The sequence below is a fragment of the Elephantulus edwardii genome, unplaced genomic scaffold, assembly GCF_000299155.1.
Source record: "Elephantulus edwardii isolate Elephantulus edwardi_28Jun2011 unplaced genomic scaffold, EleEdw1.0 scaffold00161, whole genome shotgun sequence".
NCBI lineage: Eukaryota > Metazoa > Chordata > Mammalia > Macroscelidea > Macroscelididae > Elephantulus > Elephantulus edwardii.
Window position 1 is genome coordinate 4,334,957 of NW_006399911.1, and position 17,525 is coordinate 4,352,481.

Genomic DNA, 17,525 nt, shown 5'->3' on the forward strand with positions numbered 1-17,525 from the left:
TTTGTGCCAAGAAATCTGGAGGACAACCACTTGGCCAGTTGACTGGAAGAGATCTATATTTGTTCCATTCGAAAAAATGGTGACCCTACAGAGTATGGAAATTATCAAACAATAGAATTAATATCACATGCAAGCAAAATTCTGCTGAAAATTACCCCAAAACGATTGTAACAGCACATCAACAGAGAACTGCCAGATGTGCAGGCTTAGTTTCGAAGAGGTCATGTGGTTCTAGGGATATTTATAGCTAATGTTAGATGGATCTTGGCCGAAAGCACAGTATAACAGAGCAGTGTCTATCTGTGTTTCATTGACTGTGCAAGGGCAATTGACTGTGTGGATCACAGCAAACTGGCTGATTCTGATAAGAATGGGAATCCCAAGAACACTTGACTGTGCTTCTGCAAAACCTATACTTGGACCAAGATGTAGTTATCAGAACCAAGCAAGGAGACAGTGCATTGCTCAAAATTGGGGAATATGTATGTCAGGAATGTGTCTTATTTCCATGCCTTTTCAATATTTATGCAGAACAGATAATCTAGGAGGCTGGGCTCTGTGAGGAGGAATGTGGCATCAGGACTGGAGGAAGGCTCATCAACAGCCTGTGTTGTGCAGATGACACAACCTTGTTTTCTGAGACTGGGGAGAACCAGAAGCTCATGCTGAAGAAAATCAAGGACTACAGCCTTCAATATGGATTGAAGCTCAACATCAAGAAAACATCTTACCACTGGGCTGATTGGCAACTTCATGATCAGTGGTGAAAGAGATTGAGACTGTTGACAGCCTCAGTTTGCTTGTCTCCACAGACAACACTTTTGGTACCAGCAGCCAGCAAATCAAAAGACAAATTGCATTGGGAAAGTCTGCTGTCAGGGACCTCTCCAGAGTACTGAAAAACAAGGACATCAGTATGGAGATTAAGGTGCGCCTAATCCAGGCCATAGTCTTCTCAGTTACTTGTTATGTGTCAGAAAGCTGTATAATGATTAGGGATAATAGAAAGAGAATTGATGTCTTTGAGTTGTGATGCTTGAGAAGAATATTGAATATCCCATAGACTTCCAGGTAAACAAACAGGTTCTTCCTAGCAAGGGTGAAATGAGGCTGCTCCTTGGAGGCAAGGATTCTGAAGCTTCATCAGACATACTTTGGGCATGTTGTAAGGAGAGACCAGTCCTTGGAGAGGGATATCATACTTGGTGGAGGGACAGCACAAGAGAGGAAGACCCTCCAGATAGATAGATTGATTCAGTGAGTGGGGTAATGGGGGCAGGTGTGTCAGAGACAATAAAATTGACACAGTATAGAGCAGGTTTCAGGGCTATTGTACATAGGGTCACTATGAGGGCTATTGTATGTAGGGTCACTATGATTCACCAGCTACTTGATAGCACATAACAAGAGCAACAACAGTGTTTCCTTTCTCTGTTCACACAACACTTTTTTGTCTATGTCTGAGTTTCGCATGAGCACAATTAAGTGTTCTGGGATTTCCATTTTTCTCAGTGTTAACCATAATTTATTGTGATCCACATAGTCAAATGCCTTCCGATATTCAATAAAGCAGAATTAGACATTCCTCTGGTATTCTTTGCTTTCAGCCAGTATCCATCTACTATCAGCAATTATATCCCCCTGGTACTTCTTCTAAATCTAGTTTAAACTTCTAGCAGTTATTTGTCAATGTACTTTTTCAGTAATTTTTTTATGATCTTCAGTAATATTTTACCTGCATGTGATACTAATGAAATTGTTTGATAATTTTCCACATTCTGTTGGATCACCTTTCTTTGTAATGAGAACAAACATGGATCTCTTCAGTCAATCAGCTAGGCAGCTTGGTTTTTTCCCAATGTTATCAGAGCAATCTGTACATTAAGCAAATCATTCGACAAACTAGACTTTGTGAAGAAGAATGTGGCATGAAGATTGGAGGAAGACTTATCAACAGCCTTCATTATGTAGATGAGAGAACCTTGATTGCTGAAAGTGAGGAAGACTTGAAGATCTTGCCGCACAAGATCAAAGACTGCCATCTTCAATAAGGATTACATCTCAGAACCAAGAAAGCAAAAGAGGGATCTCTGGTGGCCTAATGGTAAGAAGCTGCGCTATAATCCCAAAGGAATGCAGTTTAAATCCACAAGCTGCTTTGTGGAAGCGTGTGATTAAAACTGCCTCTGAAAACCCACTGGAAGTTCAGGTATGGGACAGTTCCAACTTGATGGTATACAATGACAAGAAAACCACCAGCAATCCTCTTCACTGGAATGTCAGGAAACATCATGTTAAATGAAGATAAGAGTGAAATTGTAAATTACTTCATCATATTTTGATCCACCATCAAATTCCGTGGTAACAGCAGTTAGTAGACCTTGAAACATATTGCTTTGGACAAGTTCTTTGTCAGGGACCTCTGCAAATTACTGAGGAGCAATGAGATGTCAGTTTGAGGACTAAAGTGCATCTGATTCAGGCCCTGATTTTTCCAGTTTTTGCTGTGCGTCTGGAAGCAGGACAATGAATATGTATGACAGAAAACTGATACCTTTCAACTGTGGTGTAAGGAATTTGAATATCCCACATCCTGCCAAAGAAACAGACATATCTTGGAGAAACTACAACCAGAGTGGTCTTTGGAGGCAAGGATGACAAAGCTTCATCTCACATATTTTGAGCATGTTGTTAGTAGAGGCTTTTCCTTGGATAGGGACATCCTGCTTGGAAAGTTGGAGGATCAGTAAATGTAAGGAAGAGCCTTGATGAGGTGGACTGACACAGTAACTACAGAAAACGAACTCAAGTGTGCCAGAGACGATGATGCACAGGATAGGGCAAGGTTCTGATTTGTTGTTCATAGAGTTGCTATGAGTAATATTTGACTCAACGGCACCTAACAACAATTTGTTGAAGAAGTCTAACCAGTATGTTTCTTAGAAATAAGGATGATGAAATTTGGTCTCACATACTTTGGACATGTTATCTGAAGGCACTTGAACCTGGAGAAAGACATCATACTTGGAAGAGTAGAGAATTAGTAAAGAAGAGGAAGACCTTCAGTAAGATATACAACCTTCACAGTGACCTTAACAGAATTCAGCAACCAGTGGTTATGAGCATGCTTATGGGCTGTGCAGTGTTTAGCAATATCTAATAACAATTATAATTCTGCTTCAAAGAAAAACCTCACTGCCCTCTAGTTAGAACGAGCTAATAGCTGACCCTCCACTGGGTTTTTGAGGCTGTAAATCACATGGGGGGAGATTACTCATCTTTGTGCCCGCAATATGCTAGTGGATTTTTAGTGATTTTACTTCTTGTTGTTATGTGCCATCGAGTTGCTTGTGACTCATAGGGACCCTTTGTACAAGAGCCCTAAACACCGTTCTATCCTGTGCCAACCTCGCTGTCTCAAACACATTCATTCCCACCACTCCACTCACCGAATCGATCCATCTCATCGAAGGTCTTCCTCTCCTGCGCCGTCCCTCCACTCTTAGGAAAATAAAAGCCTTTAAAGCATATACAGGAGAAGGGATACGATATAAGAAATTTGGTGGTAGGGAGAAGGAGAAAACTTAGATTTCCTTTCATTTATAATGATTAAGCTTGGGGATGTGTATCTGAGGTTTTAGGGTTTTATTTTCTTCATTCCCCCCACCCACAATAGTAAGCTTTAAAAGTTCTTCATTATATTGTCCCAATTATTTAATCTAGAATGACTGCCTATTCCAATTAAAATTTTTGTTGATGACCTTCCTAGGTATTTATAGCTCTTCACACATGTGAGACTTGATTTTCAGACTTGCAGGAACAATTTTTATTTTCATCTTATTCTGCTTTTCTGTTTTTTCTCTTGCAATTTCTTCATGGCCTTTTCTCCATGCCTAGTAATTTTTTCTTTTTCATGCTTCCAGTGCTCAGCCAAGTCTTACATGGTTTTCTGAGAACCTCATTCCACGGTGATGCCCAAGTCTTATGTGACTTTTCAAGGACTTGTCTCCACAATGATGCCCGTGACGCTCAGAGCCAGGTACAGAGCCAGTGAGACCTGGTTTACTTGTGGTCCAGAGCATAAAAGGGGACCTCTATGCTGCCTATGCTTAAATGTACCGAAAACCCTAGACAAGTCTTTAGGAATTTTTACATAACTTTCTCCTATTTGGGGAAGTTGAGGCTTCAGATGGCACGTCTGGGTTTCAGTTCCTATTTCTGTGGTACACTGTGTTTGAATTCTGTTAGATAAATGGCATTCTGGCTGCCTCCGCTACTCCAACCCTGGGCTCTACAAGCATCACATGGCTCTAGCTTCACCTACTGTTGGTACAGCACTTCTCTGTTGGACATTTCTTGCTTTCAAATCTGGTCGCATCTTCTCCCCCCCCCCTTGTATTTTATTTGTCATAGCTTTGTGTTTGGAGCAGATTATATACATCAAAGTATAATCTCACTGTGCTGTCTTGATTAAATCACAAAATGCTCCTCTCCATTCTGCCATTCAGTAACTTCCTCTAGGGAAAATCTTCAGAATAGGGATATTTTACCTCTGTATTGGAGACAATGTACTTCAGTCTTGTAAATTTTTTTTCCCTCAGAAAACTTTATTGGAAATCGCCTTAGGAAATACAGTACTGACTGGCCTACAAGTTGATCTATTTTATGGTCTCCCTAGCTCATATCTAAAATTAGCTTATTCCTCCTGTATGCTTTTGTATCTGCCGTTGGGACCTAATCGTCATGAAGGCAGAAGCTCTCACTCTTCTTTTTCTTTAGCATCTCTACCCCTTTTTAGTAGTATCTATCACAAGGTCTACAGTCAATGGGGTTTTAATAAATTACTGAGTGAAACCTCCCTCTGCTTTCTTCATTCCATATCCGGCTGAGAAATGTCTGTGAAGCGTCTTATGAATGCCACGAAGCTGGATCTTGGTACAGAGTGATCTGATATTGGTCACTACCTTCACAGTTACTCAAACCAAATTACAAGGTGTCTATGTACTCTTTGCTGGGCACCAACAAGAAGACACTGATGTTTTAAAAATAATTTCTGTTGTGGTAAAATATGTACAATTGAATATTTTCCATTTTAGCTATATTTAAGTATACAGTTCAGTAACTTTAATTATCACCACCATTATCTATTTCAGAATTATTTTTCACCCCAAAGAGAGTATCTATTAAGCAATAACTCCATATTCTCCTTTCTTTACAACCCCTGGCAACTATTAATAAACTTGAGTCTCTGTGCATCTACCTCTTCTAGATATTGTATGTAAGTAGGTGCATACTCTATTTGCCCTTTTGTATGTGACGTTTCACAAATGTAACCTGTTGCATAGACCTTGTGTCACATGCACTCCTTCCACCATGGGACCTCGTGGCCTGGCATTTGGGAATGCTCCAGTGGCTCTTAGGTGTGCGCTGGTGGTCCACAACTGCTCCATTGACCTGAGGGATGACTGGTCACCCCTGCCTGGCACTGCACCCACTAAAAATTTGGGCTCTGAGGTCTGGGATATTGTAATCTAAAGAAGAAATAGCTCTTGACCCAAGATGGAATTTGTTGTTTGGGGATGTGGTTAATTAACTTGATAATGCTGGCCAAATATCCCCTGTATAATAAAATGAAAAAAAGAGGCAAGATGATGTCATTTTCCCACGTTGTGAAACCAATTTCAAATGCCTTTTGTGAGACCAAGCTAACTAAGCTTTAATGGTGCTAAAAGTATGTAACTGTTTGAAGAATTTAGCAGTAAGATACAAGAAATACATTCAAGCTGAGACCTGCAGCTGCTTATGACTTGGATTGTCTTTAATCTTTGACCTTTGACTGTATTTATGGAGCACATAGTGGGGCACAGTTTATTTTCTTGTGAATCTATTACATTGAGAATGTGACAATATTTGCCTTACTGTTATACCTGATCTTTTTGAATCATAATGACCAACAGACAGCAGCATTAGCAATGGAGCATGGTATCTTTTTCAAAGGAATGACCCCTCCTGACAACATGCTCAAAATATTTGAGGTGAAGTTTCACCACCCTTGCCTCTAAGGAGCATCTTGGTTGAACTTCTTCCAACACAGACTGGCTTATTCTTTTGGCCACCATGAATATCCAGTATTCTTCACCAACACCACAGTTTTTCTAGCATCTAGTTATTCTAGCATCTTATTCATTGTTCACCTTTCATTTGCATAACAGGCAACTGAAAAATACCATGGCTCGGATCAGGTACACCTAAGTCTTTCAATTGATATCATTGATCTTAAGTACTTTGGAGAGGTTCTTCACAGCAGATTTTCTCAGTGCAACACATCTTTTGATTTTTAAAACTTTTTTTCCATTATTGCACATTTTCTTCATATCATCCAGTCTTTTGTTCCTGATTGTTATTATGCATATAATAACCAATCATATGTTCCTTTCAGACAGTTCTTCCTGTCATCTGTTCTAATGTAGTATTTCTTATTTGTCTTCCCTTTTCCCATTCTTTCCCCAACCTCTTCCCCATGTCTGTTCTATTTTGCAGTGGTATTGTGCTGTGTTTGTTCTTTTGTGACTAAAATATTTTACTCAGCATGATCTCCTCAAGGCTCCACCATTTTGTGTTGTGTTTTGTGAGTTTGTTATTTTGTTATTTTAATATTCCAGTATGTGAGTGTACCATAGTTTTTCTATTTGTTGATAGGCACTTGGGTTACTTCCATCTCATTGTTCTTGTGAATAACACAGTAAACATGATGGGGGGGGGAAGTAATCATTTTTAGGTCTGTACATGTCATAGTGCATATTAGAATTTATTTCTCCTTATGGTAGTATAATAGTATACTGTCCTTAGTACTGTCTTTTTTTTAAAAAAAAACCCAAAACCACTAAACTCATTCATTTGTTTTGTTCCCATTCAAAAGAAAAGTGATCTGACAGAGTGTGGAAATTATCAAACAGTATCATTGATATCACATGCAACCAAGATTCTGCTGAAGATTATCCAAAAATGACCAGAACAGCTCATCAACATACAGAATTGCCTGAATTGCAGGCTGAGTTTAAAAGAGGCCATGGCACTAGGGATATTATAGCTAGTGTCAGTTTGATCTTGGCTGAAAGCAGAGAGTTCCAGAAGAATGTCTATCTGTGTTTCATTGTCTATGCAAAGGCATTTGACTGTGTGGATCACAACAAACTGGCTGACTCGGAGAAGAATGGGAATCCCAGACACTTGATTGTGTTCATGTGAAACATATACTTGGACCAGGAGGCAGTCTTTAGAACAGAGTAAGGAAACATTGCATGATTCGAAATTAAGAAGGGTGTGCATCAAGGAGGTGTCGTGTTGCCCTATCTTTTCAATCCATATGTGGAACAGATTATCCGGAAGGCTGGGCTCTATGAAGAGAAGTATGGAATCAGGATTGGTAGACTCATCAACAATCTGCATTATTCAGATGACATAACCTTGCTTGCTGAAAGCAAGGAGAACTTGAAGCGCTTGCTACAGAAAGTCAAGGACTGCAGCCTTCAATATGTATTGAAGCTCAACGTCAAGAAAACAAAGATTCTTACCACAGGGCCATTTGGCAGCATCAGGATAGATGAAGAGATTGAGATTGTTGACAGCTTCAGTTTGCTTGGCTCTACAATCAACACTCTTGGTACCAGCAGCCAGGAAATTAGAAGACTAATTTCATTGGGAAAGTCTGCTTCCAGAGACCTCTCCAAAGTACTGAAGAGCATTGATGTCAGTCTGGGGACTAAAGCACCTGATACAGGCCATGGTCTTTGCCATTACTTGGTGTGCATCAGAGAGCTGGACAGTGACTAGAGATGATAGAAGGAAAGTTGATGCCTTTGAGCTGTGGTGCTGGAGAAGAGTGTTGAATATACTATGTACTGCTAGGAGTACAAACAGGTTTGTCCTGGAGAGGTTGAAGCCAGGCTGCTCCTTGGAGGCAAGGATTCTGAAGCTTCTTCTGACATACTTTGGACATGTTGCAAGGCGGGATCAGTCCTTAGAGTGGTATGTCATGCTTGGGTGGTGGAGGGACTGTGCAGGAGAGGAAGACCCTCGATGAGATGGATTGATTCCATCACTGGGGTAATGGGGGTGGGTGTGTCAGAGACTATAAGATTGACGAGGAATAGAGCAGGGTATAGGGCTCTTGTACGTAGGGTCGCTTTGAGTGACAGGTGACTCGATAGCACATAACAACAGCAACAACATATTTATGCTTATTATGTTTTGGCTATTATGGATAGCCACAATGAACATTTGTGTAAAAATATTTAAGTCTCTGATCTCAATTTTTTTGGCCTCTGTATCTAAGATTTTATGAACCGCCAAAAGAACATGTCTTGGAGAAGGTGCTCTCAGAGTGCTGTTTGGAGGCAAATTTGATAAAGCTTTACCTCACATACTTTAGGCATGTTGCTAGGAGGAGCTTTTCCTTGGAGAGTGACATGATCCTTAGAAAAGCAGAGAGTCAGTGAAGGAGAAGACCCTCAAATGGGTGGATTGACACAGTGACTGCTGCAGTGGGCTCTAGGGTGCCAGAAAGTATGAGGATGGCACAGGATGGGACAGGATTCACATCTATTGTTCATAGGGTCTCTGTGGTTCATGCATAACTTAGTGGCACCTAACAACAACAACAACACCTAAGATGCATTGCATTCCAAAGGCTTGCAGTTTTAATCCACCAGCTGCTCCACAGGAGAATGACGGGCTTTATCTTCCTGTGTTATTTACTGTCTCTGAAAACCCACAGGAGGGTTAGCTGTAAATTGGTTCACACCTGATTGTAGGTAACAACAACACATAGCTAGAAGTAGAGTTTATGGTTCATGTACTAATTCATTAGAGGCCTGTGGTACAATGGAGTAAGCATTTGACAAGATCAGTGGTTTGAACCTACTGCCTACTCTGTAAGGAAAAAGAGTGTAACAGATTCACAGCCCTGTGGGGCAGTCTACTCTGTTCTGTAGGGTTGATGTCAGTCTAATTCAATATTTTGACAGTGAGTTTGGGATTTTTCCTTTTTTTTGTCTATGGAAATTCTATATTTACCTTTTAGTGGAACCAGTAAATGGTTTTCCACAGTGGCTACACCATTTTACACCCCTACTTGCAATTCAGGAGGACTCCAAAGTCTCTATCTTCATCAGTACTTTTTCTTTTCAGTTTTCTTTATTGCAGCCATACATGATGGCAATGAGTTTTGCTTGGAAGTGGGTGTGAAATAGTATATCATTGTGGTGTTTTATTTTCATATATTTTCTGACTATGTTGAATATCTTTTTATGCGTTTATTTACATTTATTCATTTTAAATCTTTATTTTGTATATCACCTTCTGCCCATAGCAAATCATTGGGATTGTATTGTAAATTTGAGAGACAAATATTTAATGTCTAATAGTTGATGAAATTTGTTGAAGTTCAAACAGCTGCCTGACTTGTGGCAGAAGTGAAGGCTTTGGGGACCTGGTATGAGATGGACATAATGTGAACCCTTGTGGGACTCCCTTCATAACCAGGGAGACAGACTTGTTGTTTCCTAAACACATAGGTACTTCTCTGTTGATAACCACTGAGTTGAGTTGTGTTGTATATTCATATGAGGTGGGAAGAAGCCTTTGAACAGAAAACTAGGCTCAGTGTCGTCCCGTGTTGTTCAACAACCTCTCTTGCTCAAGGAAGCTAACAATGTTTGGGACTCTTTGTTTTATATGTTAGTTTTATATCCCATTCCTGACTATTTTACCTAGAAACACAGCCAGCACCCATTATAGCAGCAACCAAGAAATCAAAACACATGTTACATGGGGAAAATCTGCTGTCAGGGACCTCTTTCAAGTGCTGAAGAGCAAAGACATCAGTTTAAAGACTAAGATATACCAAATCAAAGCAATGATATTTCAGTTGCTTCATATACATCTGGAAGTTAGAAGAAAGACTGGAGAATAATTGATGGTTTTTGAATTGTGGTGTTGGCAAAGAATATTGAATATTCCATGGGCTGCTGTCTTGGGAAAATGTACTCTTTAGAGGCAAGGATAGTGAAACTTCATCTCATCTATGTGGGGCATATTGTTAAATGGGGTCAATCCTTGGAGAAAGAGATCATGTTGGGAAAGGTGGAAGGTCAGAGCAAGAGAGGACAGATATTCATTGAGATGAATTGACATAGTGATTGTAACAGTGGACATGGCAGAGATTGTGGGGATGGTGCAGGACAGGGCTAGGTTCCCATCTATCGTTCATAGGGTTGCTCTGAATAATAGTCTACTAGATGGCATCTAACAGCAACAACCTGCGTAGGAAACATCTATGCTAAAGGAGACATCTGAATACATCAGTGAGATGGGTGTGCATGAATGAACCTCTAGTCTATGCTGTCCCACTTGCCCCTAGTGAATGGTGAAAAGCTTCATGCCAGTTGTGTTCAGTTCTTATATTCCTGTTTGCTTGGGTCTGTTGGCCAGAATGTGAAATATTTAGAGCCCTGGAAGAGCTTCCTGAACTGGCTGGTTAATTGGATCTGGCCTGCTTCTCCTCCAGTTGCAGAAGATTTATAAACAGTTCAGTGCTTGGGCTCCAGCACAGATAAGCCATGCTTGCATTCCTGGGCTACAGCCTCCGTGTTGGAATTTGGAAAATCCTTCGAGAACTCCCCCAGCATTCACAATCCTACTGTTGGCATTTAGCTTTTTTGAAGAGTTGGCATTCCAGATACTCTTTTTCTACTTCTTGGCAGTTTTGGATATTCTTCAGCTACATTGGAACCAAGTAACTATTCTTTTCTCCATTCCACAGGTTATGGGGGAACTACTCAAAGAATACATAGCCACTTGCTCTAGCTTCCAGGTGACTCAGGAATAGAAATAGTCATAAATTGTTGATTCTCAGATTTCTAACCTGTCATCAGTGCTGTCCCTGCAGAGTTCCCTGGGAGCAGCACTGTCCTCTGTTCCCTGCACTCCTGCATCTTTCCTCTGATCCTGGCTTCTCACAGATGCTGGCATGTGGTCAGCTCCTTCCTCATTATGAGTTCCTCTGCTTCCTTTTCTGAAAGAGTTCCTGGTAACATTGCCATGGAAATGGTCTTAAAAATAATTTCTAATCTTATCATGTAATTTTGAATGGTTTAAACCCTTGTGTTGATAAGAGGATGGTTTAAAAGGAAAAAGATTTGGGAGTTTGAAGTCATCTAGACATAGGCTCACAGTTCAGCTAGTTCATTGACTTAAGTTTGTATTCTCAGAATTGTGCCCCTGCAGCACACTGAGCACTTAGCACGGGCACATGGCAAGCAGGTAGACGCTTCTACACAGGCACCAATACAGTGCTCCTGAGTTTTCAGAGATACCAGAGTTGCTTTTGATCAGATCAGTGGAGGGAGGTATTGTACCAAAATCACTGTAGATCAGGTCAATGGAGGGAGAGACATTCTGTTGAGCAGAGGCTATGGCTTAGGCACCAGGTCTTGGAAAATCCCAGAGAAACTCCAGGAACATGCATAGCCCCTTTGCAGTTTCTGCAAAGTATGTCTTTGCCCATTTCCTTTTGTTAACTTCTCAGCAGTCCTATTCAGTGCACCTTTTCTTTCAGGCATACATGTTAGACCTGAATAAAATGGAATATGATGGGGTTAAGTAAACTACTGAAGTGCCTTCAACCAGTCAAAAGTAGAGCTGAGCTTACCTCTTGATCTGCCTGCCTGCAGTGGCCTGCTCCTTAGCTGAGCCCTGCACCTTCCTGCAGCTGCTCAGTGAGCCCTCAGTTGTCCCTTCTCCTCAGAGATTCGTTCCCTCCAGGAGTGTAAAACAGCCGTTTGGCTCCAGGAGTCTGGTTGCGCTTTTGGACTCAGTTGACAGTCGGCTCCCCCTTTCAGACCCACTGACCCTAAGGCAGATGTTCAGTCTAAGCAGAAGAGTATGTTGAAATCTCAGACCTCATGACTCTGAACATGAGACAGTGTGATGGGTGGTGCTCAGTGTAAAGACTCTTTGGTGAGTGAGCAGCTCAAGCTGCTGAGCCACATGGCCTTAGAGATGGCACAGTACTGTCTACACTTGGCTCTACCAGGGCCAAACTCACCCTCTCCCAGACAGTAATCTAGCCCTCTGCTAGGCTGTTGTTTCTTCATTGATGTGATCGTTGATCAGAACACTCTGACCTGCCTTTTAAGGGATAGTGTAGGGATCATTTGACGCATCCCAGGAAAAAAAAGTAATTCTTATCAGTGATGTGCCACAGGAAGTCATTCCCTTGGAGAGCCAGCAGAAAATGGGTAAACTCTGACAGATATTTTTTTTCCATTTCTTATTACTACAACTCTTACTGTTAGCATTGTTTTATTGTGATTATTCTAGAAAGAAGCCTGAGATCCTGCTGGCTTATTTTGAGCAAAAGTGGTCAGGCAGGTTTCTCCCTGCCCAGTAGAGGAACAAGTGCTAATGTAAGCTTTGTTTTCTCTCAACTAGGCCAGAGAGCTGGAAAGCAGAGAGGCAGACCTCCAGCGCCGTGACTTCTTCTGTAAGGAGCAACTGAGACGCATTGAAAAGAAGGTAAGGCTTGTGCTAGGCTACCTTTTTTTCTGGGCCAGATGCTAAAGGTGTCTGACTGGAATCCACCATCATTGTTGGGCAGTGGAGGAGAGCACAACATGCTGGGCAGGCAGGTCCCAGGATACATGCCCCTATCCCGTTGACTCCACCATGTCCCCTCCTGGATTTCTTAGCAAGCATCACAAGCTGAATTGTTCAACAAGCTGCAGTCAATGAGATCATTAGTTTTTAATTAGTCTGGTGTTTTGTTTTGTTTTTTGGTTGTTGTTGTTGACTTTGACTAGCACTGTTATAGTTAAGCTTTAAAAGAAAATCTCTCACCACAGGGCGGTGCTGAGAACCAACATAACTCCTTCATTTCAGTTAAGCTGCTATGGATAAAAATAATGATAGCGTGAGGTCTTGCTATACAAATATATTAAAGTTGCATTATTGATTTTCTCCTGGGAGTTGGGAGATCAAAGTGCATCCTGCTAAACACTGCCTACTTTTCTGAGGCTAAGCTTTTGAAGTGAATGAGATTTAAAGACACATCATCATGCCTCTTCACTTCACCTTACTCTGCAACGACTTTTAATTCACTTAGTAACCTGCTTACTCTTCTTTTGGTTTGATTTGCTGATCAGGACAGATTCTTCCAAAAAATGGGTTAAAACATGGGCAGGAATGTTTAAGAGGTTAATGAAAAACGTTTTCCCCCTCATGCCTCAGACAGTATGCCAAGTAACCTGAGCCATCAGTTTGTTGTTGGCAGTCTTTACAAATCATTTGTCACACTTTAGAGTTTTGCAATTGGCAGTTTGCTTGAGGGGCTTGATTTCCATGGGAGTTTTCTCCTATAGCACATCATGGCTAGTAGATATGTAGATTTCTAGATTTCCAGGCAGTGGACAGGGGAGCCATCTTCTGTAAGGTGTGTGGGTGACTTTTAAGAGCTGACATGATATTCTGATGGCGGCCCCAGTAATATCTAGAGGAATGAGACACTCACAACTGGTCAGCAAATGCAGTTTCATGGACATAGCTGACTGTAGCTCGTAGTGACAGGAATTGTGAATTGAGAGTCTGGAAAAAGGGTGTGAAAACCCCCCAGCCATATCCCTAATTACCACAATCGTCCATATGTTTGAAAGTGTGGATTTGCCGTTGTTTTGGGCTCTGCTCTTTGGTCCCCTTCTGTGCTTCTCTCATGTTTCTCTCTGCGGGTTTGGCTCCTGGCAGTGTGGGTACATGTTTGTTCGGTGTAGATGGCAGTAGACTCACAGCATATTTCTTCCCCTAAAATCTCCTTTCTCCTTGTTACGCCCTCATATCTGCTTTCTTTTTACTCCTGTTGTTTTTATTTTGTTTTCATTCTCTGCTTTGCTGAAGGAAATTCCCCTGGAAGAACCTTTTCTGTGTCCTTTCCCACCATCAGGAAGTGCATCTCCAACTCCTTCCATCTAGAGGTGCAGGTGCTCTGCCAGGAGGCTTTCCTTTGTGATTGCCAGCAATTATTAAATGGTTCAAGAAGGAGGTACCAAACCATAATCTCCTTTCTGACTCTTAAACGCTACCATCTTGCTTATAATAATGAAAAGAAATTTTAAATAAAGAAAGACAGGGTTTCTTTCATCCAGGAATGGAGTTTGGTGAGTGAGATAGGGGAAACTAAGGCGGAACTAGGGAAAGGGAGAGAAAAGAAACCTTATAATAAAGCTTAACTGTATTCATTTTGAAAAAGGTTTTTGATCTTCACCGTAGATAACTTTATCCCTGTAATGGCCGGGAAGATGGGAAACACAGCATCTGACAATCTTTTTTATTAGTTGCTGCTTTTATATAATTCCGCTTTCATTTGTTGAATACTCCCAGACCTTGACATTTCCAGCTTCTGTACGAAGTGCTTCAGGACCTTCCAATCACTAGGCGTCATTCTTTTATTTATTTATTTTTCATTTCCTTTTTAGTTTAGAAACTGACGGCAGAAAACTGGTGAGGGGGAAACTTGGAACAGCTGGTGCTTCACCCTGCCACAGCTTGGTGTGAAACAGCTCAGTGTGGTTATGGGTGAGAAAAGGTTGATTGGGGTGGGGAAAGAGGCCTGGCTGGGGCATTTGGAGGGATTGTGGTGTGTCCATGGGCCTCTAGGCTTGAGTCCTGCTGTGCTTCCTGCTGTCAGAAATGTGTTTTCAAGTGCTGATTCCCCTGTTCTCTGTCCCTGCAGGGAATCCTACATAGAATAAGCTGCATTTTCAAGAGAAAGGAGAGATTTCCTGACCCTTTTACACTGCAGGTTTTATTCCCTAGTTGATTACTCTTGTATGAAGAAATCACAGTTTGTAGGAATGCAGTACTTTAAAATCTTTCTGCATAATTGTTCCCAATACTCACACTGCTTTTTCATCTCACTAATGCATGAAGGCAGAGGCTTTACAGAGGGTCTTGAAGCATCTGGATACTGGTGGTCACAGAAGTACTTAAGCTGTTTGAATTTTTAAAACTAATATGACCCTCTATTATTAATGTGAGGGGTTTTTTAAAAAAATGTGATTATAGAGGTTTATGGAGTATATTGGTTTTTCATCCAATGATCCATATACATTTTCACTCTACGACATTCATGACCTTATTGAATATTGCCTTTCCCCTCACTCAAGTCTTAAGTATTCTCTATCTGCTAATTTTTACTTTCTTGTCGCTCATTTCCATCATCCCTCATAACCTTCCAATAATGACTCTATTTCTGTGTAAACCTTTCTTTAGCTTTTTATGTTACTGTTGTTGTTTATTGGTGAGTCAGAGCTAACTGATAGCTGACTCTCCAGTGGGTTTTCAGCCGCAGTTCATTGCATGGAAGGAGAGTAGCCCTTTTTCTCTCATGATAACCTTCCAAGAATGATTCTGTCTCTGTACAAACCATTCTTTAGCCTTTGATAACAGTATAATAGTAACTTGTGGTTGCTGTGAGGCTGAACACTGTTACTGATGTGTCAGATGCTTTAATGGTTAGTTACCCAATGAGGACAGAGAGTGGGGTGGAGCTCCCCGATTAAAACAAGCTTGGAAGGAGGAGTGGCATCCACTTCTGTAATAGCTTGCCTCCTGAAACCCTATGAACCTGGAGAGAGAATGAAAGGCACCCAAGCATTGAGGACTCTCCTTCATAGGGTCGCTATGAGTCGCTCAACAGCACTTAACAACAACAACAATAGTTCTTTTTAAAAAAACCCAAATAGCTCATTGCCAGTGAATCAAAACTGATTCTTAGCTGGCCCTCCAATGGGTTTTCAGAGGCTGTAAATCACATGGGAGTAGATTGCCCATCTTTGTCCTTTAAAGCTGCTGGTGGATTTGAACTGGCAAACAAGTGCCACCTTTAGGTTAGCGGTGCGGTTCCCTATGGACTGTGCTACCAGAACTCCTTTTTATAGTGCTGCTGTTGTTGTTATCTGCTGTCAAGTCCAAAACAACTCCTAGCTGACTCTCCAGAAGGTTTCTGAAGCTGTAAATTGCACAAGAGTAGAGTGCCCATCTTTCTACCTTGTAGAAGCTGGTGGATTCGAACTACATGCCTGTGGAATTACAGTGCAATAGTAATCTTATATATTTGTCCCTTTGTAACTGACTTCACTCAGATAATTTCCTTTGTTTTCATCCATGTTCTGTAGTTTTGAGAATTATTTCTTGTTTTGTTCATTGTCTTGCATTGTGCTCCATTGTGAATGAACTGTGGATGTTATTGTTGTTGTTTGCTATTGAATTGAAACCAACTTAAACCTGACCCTCCTGTGGGTTTTCAGAGTTAGTAAATTACATGGAAGGAGATTGCCCATGCTTATCCCACAGAGCAGCTGGTGAATTTGAGCCATGTGCCTTTGAGATTGCAGCAAGCACAGCCTCTTACCACTAAGCCACCAGGCTCCCAGTACTTTAAGTAATAACCTCTTGTCAGCAGAATTCAGTCAACTTGACAACACTTAACAACAACAATATCCCAACACTATTTCTGTAAGCAGGCGTTACTTTCTCTCAACTCTTCCCTTTGGTTCTACTCATGCTTCTGTTAATAAACAGAAAAAAATATAATTGAGTCCTGCCGTTGCTGTGCAGACTTCCACTGATTGCTGTCAGCAAACTGCTGCCTGTTTCGGGCATGCTGGTTTCCTCACTCTTTTGTGATATACAAGTCAGCAGTTTTCAAGAAAGCAAAGCGATCCTAAGTGTTTTAGTGGAAGGAGAGTTAAATATGGGGAATTTCCCTTCCCAAGAGAAGGAAGATGCCCTGTTGTTGATGTTATTGTTGTTGTTAAAGGCTGTTGAGTCAACTCCAACTCATAGTGACCCCATGTACACAGCATAAGGTTTCTACCTTATCCAGCCCTGCACCATTCTCTTATTTCTGCTGTGCTGAAGCCCTTTGTTACAGCCAGTATGTCAGTCCATCTTGTAGAAGACCTTTCTACTTTTGGCAGTCCTCCACTTTTCCAAGCATGGTGCCCACTGCAAGGACTAGCTCCTCTTCGTAACATGCCCAAAGTGTACTTCCTCCAACAAAGTTGCACTTCTTCCAAGACAGATCTGTTTGTTCTTTGGACAGTGGTATTTTCATTACTCTTTGCTACTATGACAATTCAAAGCCATTGATTCTTTCTTCTTTACTCTTTCCTACTCATTGTCCAGCTGTTACATGCATATGAAACAACTGAAAATCTCGTGGCTTCTATCAGGTACTCATTCTTGAAACTGATATCCTCGCTCTTTAGCACTTTAAAGAAGTCCTTGACAGTAGATTTGCACATTGTAGTAAAATCAATGACTTATTCATTGCAAATACATTTTATAAGAGACACAAACGCAGGTTATACACATGGACTTCACCTGATGGTATGCATAGGAATCAGATCGACTACATCCGTGGAAGGAACCGCTGGAGAAGCTCAATATCAGCTGTGAAAACTAGGCCGGGG

The 17,525-nt window shown here is 41.2% G+C and overlaps 1 protein-coding gene across 1 annotated transcript in view; it reads left to right on the forward strand.

Annotated features, from left to right (window-relative positions):
• Positions 1-17,525, forward strand: part of CHCHD6 (coiled-coil-helix-coiled-coil-helix domain containing 6) — a 495,888-nt gene that overhangs the window by 285,591 nt on the left and 192,772 nt on the right. Inside the window, exon 5 of the mRNA XM_006895202.1 lies at positions 12,493-12,576. Within this exon, the coding sequence (XP_006895264.1) occupies positions 12,493-12,576 (84 nt within the window). The remainder of the gene's footprint in view (positions 1-12,492; positions 12,577-17,525) is intronic.